Source organism: Neophocaena asiaeorientalis, unplaced genomic scaffold (assembly GCF_003031525.2).
Source record: "Neophocaena asiaeorientalis asiaeorientalis breed wild unplaced genomic scaffold, Neophocaena_asiaeorientalis_V1.1 scaffold39, whole genome shotgun sequence".
Lineage (NCBI taxonomy): Eukaryota > Metazoa > Chordata > Mammalia > Artiodactyla > Phocoenidae > Neophocaena > Neophocaena asiaeorientalis.
Window position 1 is genome coordinate 658,498 of NW_020175670.1, and position 11,584 is coordinate 670,081.

At 39.3% G+C, this 11,584-nt stretch overlaps 1 protein-coding gene across 3 annotated transcripts in view; it reads right to left on the reverse strand.

Moving 5' to 3' along the window:
- The window catches only part of GABRB1 (gamma-aminobutyric acid type A receptor subunit beta1), a 377,569-nt gene that overhangs the window by 365,272 nt on the left and 713 nt on the right, over positions 1-11,584 (reverse strand). For all 3 annotated transcript variants that reach the window (XM_024731625.1, XM_024731624.1, XM_024731622.1), the window contains exon 3: positions 11,207-11,274. In XM_024731625.1, coding sequence (XP_024587393.1) covers positions 11,207-11,274 — 68 coding nt within the window. The remainder of the gene's footprint in view (positions 1-11,206; positions 11,275-11,584) is intronic.

Consider the following 11,584-nt stretch of genomic DNA (forward strand, 5'->3'; position numbering starts at 1 on the left):
AATCTGATGATGGCATTTCAAGCAGGTAGCTTCTGAAATCACCTTCTGTAGGTGCTCCCTGCCTACAGTACTGAAAGGGTCCCACATTTCCACTCAAAAACAAACCTCCACTCAGTGAGATTGAATAGTATTGAAAAAGAATAATGGCATTTGCTTTGTTTGAGTTTGGGCTCACATATCTCTGCCCATTTTGCAGAAGCAAAAGTGCAAATCCTTTAAAATGTGTGAAAGCTAAATGGTAACTAGGCAAAAACATAATTCACCAAGATATGTTTATGTCCGTTGACTGTGATTTTGAACACAGTAGGGCAGCATATGTCATCTGTAATCTGTCATGTGTCATGCTGAAAGTCATTCCCTTCCACAGTTGCAGAAAAACAGGTTATAAAATCCCCTTCACACTTCATGACAACATGGCTTGTGGAGGTGTCTCCCAAAATGGGGTTGACATAGATGTAGGAGATAGGCACCAATAACCCCCCAAAAACTGGATACGACTTTTCAGTTATGTGAGTACCTTCCACTCCAAATATTTCATCCTGTCCTCGTCCTCCCATTTCCCACTTCAAAACTTCTAAAAACCAGTTCCTGCCACATTTAGCCAAAATTTGCAACTGACTAACATTAACCTTCATACTGAATCTTCTTCGTCTCTTCTCATCAGCCTCAACTCAGCAGTCGGTTTGAACCGGGATTTTTGTGCTCTAGGTTGTTCCTTCGGGATGTGCTGAATTGTGTGTGTGTGTGTGTGTGTGTGTGTGTGTGTGTGTCTGTGTGTGTGTGTTGGGAGTGGGGGCAAACAGAGAGGTGGTGATGTCAGTGGAAAGAATCTCTTATCTCCGTTTAATGTGGTAGTTGATTTAACACATTTACTGGTTATGACAAATTACTGTGTGGGTGTGGAAGTTTCAGACAGAAGTTGATGTTTCAAAGCAAACATCCATGTTTAGGTAAGGATACAGTTACAGCAGAAATGACTAGATAGATAGATAGATGTAGATAGATGTAATAGATATTATATACATATATAGTAAATATATATATTTCTGGATTAGATATATTATTTACTTTATATTTTCAAATTTGATAAACTTCCTTGGTTGTCTTTTAAAATCTAACTTACCTCATTCAAAATCACTCCAAATGGCTGAGGCCTTTTCATAGGCTTCCCTTTATGTTTGATTTTCCTTCTTTTTAAATGCCATTCACTTTGTAGTCATCACTCCAGGTATGCTTTAGTAATTTCTTAAATGTTTCCAGAAATATTGAAAGTCCAGGTACCAGCATACAGATGACATTTTGAAAAATGAATATAATTCACTAATTTTTAAAGATGATGAAAGTTATGCATGTATACATATATATGCATGTCTATATGTATATATGTACGTTGATATTTGTCATGAAATGATTTTGTGTCTGTAAAACTGGCTGTGCCATGTGATAAAGTTGTTTCTATGGAAACGGCTCATGATTCATGATCAACATAAAAGAAAACTACATATGAAGGTATAAGGTAGACCTGACAGAGAAACTATTAATTTCTGAATTAGAAAATTTTAATGTCATTATTACTAACACTTTTTACGGCTAGAAAAATTCTTTTATAATCCTAATAAATGTTATTAAGTCCCTATAATATGCTAGGAGCTACATAGAGAGCGTAAGGAATATAATCCTAAACTTCCTGTAGCTTTCATAGTGCTGGTGGTGAGGGGGTGGAAGACAAGGTTAATAATAACCTTATACGAACTGAAAGAAGATCATTATGTTATATTGGGTCTTTTGTCTTTTCAGAGTCTTGATTTGTTTATATGCCCCACACATTCTTCCTCCAGCAGATTCCTCTTCCATGTGGCTACAGCAAAGCTCTGTAGAAGAAAGATGACTTCGTGTGGGTGTTGAAGTAGATCTAGATGCATCTGGGTGGGAAAGAGATTGCAGGTGGGAGGAGGGAGAAATGATGGCCTCTGACATGAGAAAATGTTCTAGGCACAGGTAGGATTTCAAATAAATGTCATTGACCTGTCTCTATGGAAACCACAAAGCAGTTTCTCTTGACTAAAGAATTGTATATCATTGTCTTGAAAATAATAGATCAGAAGAAAAAAAACCTCCCCGTGAGTCACAGAGGGCTAGAGTAGGCAGGGACCCTGAGCTTTCAACAAATCTATTCCCCCGCCTTCAGGAAGGATCCCAAATAAACCTTCTCATTCAAACAGGATTCACTCCTAGCAACTTCCCTGATTAATCCATTCAGCAACCAGAAAGAGACACCTGGCCTCTAACTTTCCTACTGCATCCAGAGGACCTTAACCCACACTCTTTTTCTGCTGTGGTAGGGACTGCTAACAGCTACCTTCTGTTTGAACCCTCTTTTGTTTGAATCTATTTCTCTAGCTGCTTCTCTGCTTTCTTTCCCTAAACTTGATGACACACTCTATGAATATGCCTTTGCTAAAATAGGTATCCACTTTCCAGGAGACCATCTGTGGGGATAGGGCTCTGTTGAAATCTTATTTAAAATCATCCCCACCAAGCCATTCAAATGTTTCAGCTCTTCTGCAAAGCTCCTGGGGGTCACTTTTGAATTTTCCTGGCAGCTAAGTTTCATTTCTGTTGGTCCCACCTGTGCTGTCTATTATACCCCCGTCTCATTTCATTGCCAAATACACCTTCTACAAGAACACACACTGCTTTCATGTGATTTCCCATGGAAACACGGTGTTCCAGAAGGACTCTGAACCATTTTAGGGATGTGATGGAGAAGAGAGCAGATGCTGTGTAAGTGGGTTCCACACACATCTTTTCTTCCCATCTATATGGTTTTATAAAAGCGACTGAAACAGTGTACAAAAGTCACTTCTCTGGGTGAATTTGAAAAGTAGGTTCTCAATCTTGTCAGGGTCTAGGTCCTCCTAGATAAAGAACAATGTTGCTACAGGTTAAAGTTGACTGCACTTCATTCTCTGTCTTTGGTCAGCACCCTTTCTCCATATCTCTAACTGGTTCATTTCAGCCACCACATTTATGCACCCAGGATTTCTCCCTGTAGAACCTGCTTTATATGTGAACAGAATTAGAAGAGTCATGAAGAAATTAATCTTTTTCAGGATAGGTCCAACCTCCAATATTCTACCACAATGTTCCCACAAGTACCTTGCAACAACATGCTGTGACTTTTTTTGTTTTTTAATTCTGAAAACATATCTACTTCAACGGTGAACAAGGTGGTTGGTGCTTCTTTTTCTGTTTCCCTCCCTGGGCAGATGGTGCCATATGTGCCCATCACTCAATATGGAACCCATAGGGCAACCTAGGCTCACTGCCTCTCTAACTTTCAACATCTAACCAGTCATGAAATCCCTCTGATTTGCCTCTGTTTGAATTTCTCTTTTTTCCCCTCTTCTTTTCTATTCTTAAGGCCACTGTTCTCCTTGAGGCATTTATCGTCTCTCATCTGGACTCCGAAATACCCTGTAATGCTGCTTAATTAGGAACGTTGGTCCCAGTTGTAGCCTTCTCTACTTCATCCTCCACGCAGCTATCAGAGTGATCTATCTTAAATGCAAAACGTAGCACCTGTTAAAACCTGTAGCAGGTTTCCTGTATTTCAGGATTAGGATTCATTTCCTTAGCATACACATTCCAGCATCATTTCTTCTTTCTGTCTCTCTGTCTCTGTTTCTGTCTCTGTCTGTGTGTGTGTGTCCTTTTAAAGTGAAAAATTTTAATGTTTAAGATTTTAAAAAAATCAAACAATTCAAAAGGGCATATTAAGAACAGTAAGTATCCCTCCAAGTCATACTCCTATAGTCCTGGTTCCACTTCCAAGAGACAACCACTGTTACTCATTTCTTGTATATTCTTCCAGAAGTGGTCAGTGCATATACAAAAAAATATGCATGTTTCTAGAGAGGCTTCTTTTTAGACAAGTGAGAACATTCAATAACTCTGTCCTACATCTTGCTGTTAACATCCTGTCTTATTTCTTGACAATCTTCCCTGTGCCCTTTAAGTTCTCCCAATAGTGAATGACTTATAATTCCCAGAACACTCCATACTGTTTTCAGGCATACTTGCCAATGCTGATGCCTTTCCTTTTGCCTGGAAGTTTCTTCTTCTCATTTGCAGCCTACACATGGTGCTCACTACTATTCCTCTTTAGGAATTAACCTTTCACCGTACCTTAGAAACTGCTCCTCTATGCTCCCATAGGACGCTGCACATACATGTCCCTATCATAGCCACTACCACGTTGTTTTAAGTAACTTGGTTTCTGCATTCTCCTCTATGCTGTAAAATATTGGGCTGGCCAAAATGTTCGCTCGGGTTCCCCCACAACATCTTACACCAAAAGCCGAACGAACTTTTTGGCCAACCCAATATCTGAAGGTATGAAACATGTCTTAGTCATTTTCCAATCCCTAGCACCCAGTTCAGGGCACGATAAAAGACTAAGTGTTCAGTAAGTACATGTTGAACCAAAACATCCCATGATCAAGGTAACTATGGATGTTTCAAAAATCTTCCAAAAGGGGAAAAAAAATCTTTACTTCAAGAATAGAGATTTTAAATACTTTTTTAAAAAAGACTATAAACCCCACAAGGACAGACACCCTATCTGCTTTATTCAGTAGAGTGGTCGAAAGCTCCTTGGAAAACGCCTTTAATCTTAAATATACAATACGATGACAGTTTTATTGGGGCTGTAAGAGGGAAAACACATTAGGCACTTAATGGAGTGGTAGAAGAAAAAAACTATTGGCGGAAAAACAATGAGGGCTATGAGGATTCTAAGAAGGGGATACTGGGCTCACTAAAGAAAACCCATTTATCTTTCATTCTTCTTATGACCAGCCTTTTTTACTAAGTTATCACCACTAATAGGAATTAATTTTAAACCGTTTCTTGAGCATTTCTATCAAGGGCTAAGTAATAGATTGTTATGTGCTACGACTATAACTTCCTTCAACAATCATCAGTCAAGAGATTTCATGAAATGCATGATCTTCTGAAAACAGAAGCATTCTAAAATGCAGAAACTCAATCCTGGTATTACAAAAAATAGGATTCACTCTGCTGAAAAAGCTCATGGGGAAACTGTATTAACATTTAATCAACAGCAAGCATATACCATTCATCTTCCTACTATCCTCAAGTGTGATAATGTCGTTTGAGTTATTGAAACTCAAATCATTTGGAAATATTTAATACCATTTTTTTTCTTTTGTAATATTTTACCTTCCCTATAAGGCAAGATTTGATTCATGTGTGTTTTGAGGGGACTATCAAGACTTTGGGGGCCTGCCATGACAAAAAGCACCGAACATTTACAGAATTGATACTAAGTGATGGTCAGCGGAGATGAGCACTGTGGCTTCACCCCTTGCTCCCAGACCACCTGATGGAAAGATTTTAGGTGGGTTGGGAAAATCTTTGGGATACCCAGATCTTGAAAAATAAAGGTTTCCTTCTGTTTCACATTGTGTTGAAACATTTATTAGTTTGGCAATAGTTGAGCAATGTTCCCTGTTTGAATACAATGGACAGTACCAGATGGAAATACTTCAAATATGGTCCTGGCTCCAACGCTTAATACAATATAAACCAGGCATCATTCATCTCATTTTAAAGACCATGGATTCAACATTTCTTGTTGCTGTCTTTGGGAATGTGTTTAGGAAAAAATGGATGATAATGCTATGACCAATTAAGATGGTAATCCAAGGGGCCCCAGACTGCACACAATCATTACTGCAACGTTCCCAGGAGATTACCAGAGTTTGCACTCAGTTGGAATTTAATAAATGCTTATTGACTGACACATCTAAAAGGAGAACAAAATGGAATAAGATGGAATCTAACAGGAGAATATGATGAAGTCGAAGAATCTTGATTTTAACAGGTCTAAGATCTTTAATAGCTTAAGTTTATATGGTAGATATTTGAACTAGAAAGAGGTTTAGCAATTGCATCAATTACCTTCATTTTACAGAAGAGAACCCTGAGGCCTGGAGAAGTCAAGTGACTCACTTAAGGTCTCAAAGCTAAATGCCAGGAATATTTTTTTACTTGCCTCACAGATAGGAGTCAGACTCTTGCAGGCAGCCTGCCTGGGTTCAAATCCTTCTTCTGCCCTTTACTAGATCTATAACTTCTGAGCAAGTTATTTAACCTCTCTTAACATGTTTCTCCCTCTCTCCACCTCAGTTTCTCCATCTGTAATGGGGGATGATAATTCTATAGCCTTAAATGAGCTACTAATATAAAGCATTTGATAGCCATACCTTATACATAGGACGTGTTCAATAAATGCTACAGTTTTCATTGTACTACACACTGTAATACCTAGTCTGGTCACGTAATCCTAAGAACACAGTCTTTCAAATGTGACTGCAAACTTTAAAAAACCTGGATAGGCTTGCTTTGATGTGGCTTAGAGTATAAAAAGATCTTTCTGTTATCTCCAAACAGAAAGGCAAAGGGAAGTTTTTCCTCTCTTAGCTTCTCCAGATGGTACAATGTTGTAACCCAGCACCTAAAAGTGAGACCTGGTTGATTACTCATATAAGAGAAAAACATATTTGTATCTTTAACTGCTGATATCTGTTCATGCCTTTAAATGGTACTGACCTATTTGCTCTATTTGCAAAGGAATTCTGTTATAGCCTCAGGGAATTTACTGACAGCAGCAAGAGTACATGTAGGCTCTTTTACAAAGCTATTGCAAGCTCCTAGTGGGGTGAAAGCCAGTTTGCAATGTTCTTTATTCTGAAGAAGAAAAGTCATTGTAAAGCAGCAGGATAGTGTTGTCCGAATTATTGGGCTTGGCAACGTTTTCATAGCCATCATTAAAGGCTGATGGACTCATAAGTATTGGCACAGTTAGGAGAACTGCTTATTAGTTTAAGTCAAGCCCTATCAGCCTTGTCATCAACTGTTACACTCAATTTTCCCCTCTGAGCACAGCTACCTGTTTAACTACCTGGGAGTTAACTTGAAACTTAGTTTGAAAAATATCATCCTTAGAGAAATTTAAGAGGAAAAAATGTTCATTTCTTAATAATGCTAGCCCTTAGAATAATGTACTACAATCTTGCTTCTCAAAGTGCTGTCCATATACCAGCAATCGGCATCACCTGGGAGTTGTTAAAAATGTAGGCTATCAGACCCCATCCCAAACCTCTGAATAAAAAACTGCATTTTAACATGTTGAGATCCCAGAGTGATTCAGATACACATTAAAGAATGGGAAACACTGGCTTAGAGAAAGTGGTGACAGGTGGTTATGATTTGGTATCACCAAGAGGATGGTAATTAGACATAACTGAAGCGTATACCAGAAACCTCTGGAATCAAATACTAAAATAACAGTGGGATTTAACAAGAGTGGACATTTCGTAAATAAAATTTCTTTTTCTTTTGGGTACTATTTAGAAAAATTGGCTCATTTTAGTTTTTATTTTTTTGGGGGGTGGGTGTTTTTATTGTTAATTTTAATGCCTATAAGAACATTCACTATGGCATCCATGTATGCATAAAGGAAGGAAACAATGAATACACAGTAGCTATCCATTCCTGGGAACAGCTTGGGTTGAGACCTACTTTGAGTTAGGACTCAATAGATTTCAAATTTTCTGGGGGTGGCCACTCAGACCATCACGTCCTTAGATCAGAGACAGAGAGCTCTGTGGCTGGAACTCCTCCTTGATGATCAGGAGCTGCCTCTTTAATAAGACAGAACGGCTAGTCATTGGAATCTGAAATACAAGCGTTCAACCTTTTGTTTTCAGGTAGTTAATATCTTGTTCCCCCAATCCACTACTCTGAGAGAAGACTTACTTACTATTATCTGTGTTTTATTGGGCTTATATTAGCAGGTGTTAGTGGTTATTTTAAGGCAATTTCTGGGGGCTACTGTCTCCTTTTGTTCCAACTGCCTCTTATTCCTCTTCAGTCGTGTGTGTGTGTGTGTGTGTGTGTGTGTGTGTGTGTGTGTGTGTGTGTGTGTAGGTATACAGCTTGGCAGAAATTGTTAAGAGAGAAGGTTTGAGGAATTTAATTTTAAATATATGGAAATCACAGTCATTTTTTTAAGATGATAGAAGATAATAGTATGTAGTCACTATCATAGGCACAATACATCCCATGATGCCAAAAGAAAAATCCTTCCTAATTTAATGAACAATATTATTGCCTGAAAAGAAAACTCTTGCTCTCAAGTATGGTTTTTTTCCCTGTGTCAGAATTATTCTTCAGCAGTTTCCCATTCACTGCTCAAAACCAACAATTATTGATTATAGAGATTCTATAAAAACTCTAACTCTCTCTTTCAAATTTGGGGAAAATATTTTAAATCCTGAAGGACGTGAATCAGAAAATACTCTTGATGTGACGTTAGTCTTTAATAAAACAGACAATGTTAGAAACCAATCTGGAATTATATTTCACTTAGCGTAGCATAGGAAAAGAACAAAAATTAACAGTCTAGTTTTCAAACCCATTAATGTAATGTACAATTATGCAATTTTCCCAGATGTGGAAATGGGTGGATAATAATGGTAATGAATAAAAATATAAAAATGAGCATTGTTTTAGCAATGGATTTTAATCTGAATTTTCTTTAAAACTATTTTATTGTATTTGATGTCCATTTTTATTTGTTGTTAATTTTGTTGAAAATTTCCTATTAAATAATCTCAGAAGTTACTGCCTATCAGGGTTCTGAAATATGCTTAATATAAAAGCAATAAGTCTTATTTCTCATTGACATTTCAACTCTACTTTATGATCTAAAAATCAAAGCATACCATAGACAGTGCTCTTAACCAGGGCTTACTATCCAGATTTTGCTTATATAGAACCCTCAATCCTAGAATTCCTCTTTGTTTCCAATTTTTTTGGAGTTATTTCCAATCTATGTATTCCCATGCTTTGTTATAGATGATAGAAGAAAAAATAAACCTTGGGTCTTGTTGGTAGATTTCATTAAAAAGAGAAGCAAGGAAGAATAAGTAAATCAAGGTTTATTATTTTCCTGTGTTCAGTGGTTTCTATTTTCCCATCATGTCTCTAACACTATTGTGGAAAGGCAATGGGTAATTTAGTAGAATATATTTTTTAAAGGTTTATCTGTTGGGTGAATATTTTAAAAACTCAAGTACATAGACACACGGTACAGTGAGTAAATAGGTTATATTATTCCATCATTAAGAGCTATTTCCAGTGGTACAGCAGTTAAATTAATTATTTTTTTTCTGAGCTTCTGTATGAATTCAGTTGAACAACTGATTATACAGAACTTTTTTGTTATGGTGGTTGTTTTAGTTAAACAGCAACTTCCCTATTCGATTCAGTTTGGGTTTTGTCTTTGGTTTTAAACTGAAAAGTTGTTTGTAAATATAGTCAACAGAATTATACATTTGAAAAATTCTGAAAAGCGTAGTACTCTAAAAGCAGACCACTGGCAAAGGCACTGTTTGCCTTTTGAGTCTTCTGAATCTTCTCCTATTTTATAAATTATCTGTGTGGGTACTTACAAGGTGCCAAAATAAATGACTGAAAAGGAAATTATTATCATCATTTATCTACATGATACAAACAACTTAAACTAATTCATTGCCTAATTTATCCAGTCGCAATGGCGTGGATTGGGTATGATTTGTATATGTGCCCATGTTATTACATTCCCCAGTGTTTGTCAATAGTTCATCTTGGGTGCTTTGTGGTAGTGACATGTATGTGACAGAATATTATAAATGAGTCTATTAAAAATCTTTTCCAAGTCAGAGAATATTCATTGTGCATTGATATTTCAAAATTGTTTTTCTAATACAGCCATCAGAGATATTAATTTAAAATAATATTTAAAATAAGCTATTTAAAGCAGGGGAAAGTGCAACTTTAAAATACAGAAATTTAATAGTCACACTTTTTATTCTAATCCCACTCAATATATTTTAAATATACGTATTTTTCCCTGACATACCTTAAAAAAAAAAGAAAGAAAAATTCTTAGGCCTTAGCGTGTTAAAATAAAATGACTCACTAATAATGAAATGAAATGACAATTCAATAGCCTTTACAAATATAGAGTGATAAAACCCCCAGAGGCTTTAGTCTTTAAATTATTCAGCCTGTCTAAATTTCTGCTGCCACAATATTTTTTTCGCAAGTGGAATAAAAATGGCATTTTGCTCAGGTAGATCTAGCTGTTCCCTGGGTGGTTGGTTCTAGAAAAGCGACAGACTTTCCCCCCTGCCTTACAAGAAGCAACAGTTGGAAACTCTAACTAGAAAACTGCTACCCCACAGTGGTTGGAAAGCGCCAACAGAGATAGTGACAGCTATGATTTCAATCCATTTTGCAACAGCTTCCGAAAGGCAGGAGGAGAAATGAAATAAAAGAATGTTAACTCTTTGCAATGAAAAGATTGCGCTATGCTCCCTATGCTGTTATCGCCCTCTCCTCCCCCCTCCCTTTTCTAGTCTCTTTGATCATCAGGCTTTTTCGGCATGCTTGGGTTTATAAGGCAAAGCAAAGCAATAACTCCATCCATTCGGTTTGAACTTAAACTCGCAAGATGCAGCAAGACAAATTCATCAACCCTCACGTGGGAACAATACAAGCCTCTCCCCAGAATCTGGCTTGAGCACTTTGACACCGTTGTCTCAGCCTGTTGCTCCTGCCACTCGGTGTGCTAGAGCCTGGAAAGAGGGAGGGAACACTATGAAACCTCATCTGTGTGCTTGGGTGCTTTGTGGCGGGCCGTGGGTGGGTCCGCCTCACCGGCTGCCGGGACCGTGCCTGCGGAGTAGGCGGCCGCGGACCACCGTGCGGGGACCCTCTCGTGCAGGCCGCCCGGCCACCGGCAGGTGGTGCCCTACGCCTCTCAACACCGAAGGAAACCCAGCGAAAGTACCGCTGACTCCGCCCCACCGGCTCTGCCGGCGCCACAGTCACCGTCCTTCCCCAAATAGTGCGGAGCACGTTTCCTCCGGAACACCGCAGTAGCCCGTGTGTGTGTGTCGAAAATACAAACCAGGGCCAGCAGGGTGTGTGTGTGGCAGAGTGGGGAGCGGGCGCGGAGCGGGATCCATGGGCCGGGGCAAGGTGACCGCCAACGAAACGCAGAGGGCACGGGGACCGGTCCGTTTCGCATCTGCGTAAGCCCGGCTGCCGGGCCAGTAGCGAGGCCACTCACCATGTTCACTTCGGAGACCATGTCTATGCTGGCGACATCGATCCTCATCCCGACGTCCACGGGGGGCCCTACCGGGGAGGTGGGACACATTATGGGCATAATCTCAGAGTGGCCACAGGCTGGGGAGGGTCGGGGGGCTTCCCTGCGCTTACTACATTCTGAATGGGCTCCGCTACCCCCAGCCCTCCACCCCCTTGCCGGGGAAAGCCTGGGAAAACAGGTGTGGGCACACGAGTGATGCAGTGACTATGCAGAGGGTGTGTCGGGCCGGGGGAAGGTCGGCTCTGCCTGGGGTTCATCCACCTGCGACTGGGGCTACGGCGTGGTGTGTGTGTGTGTGTGTGTGTGTGTGTGTGTGTGTGTGTGTGTCCCCAGCGC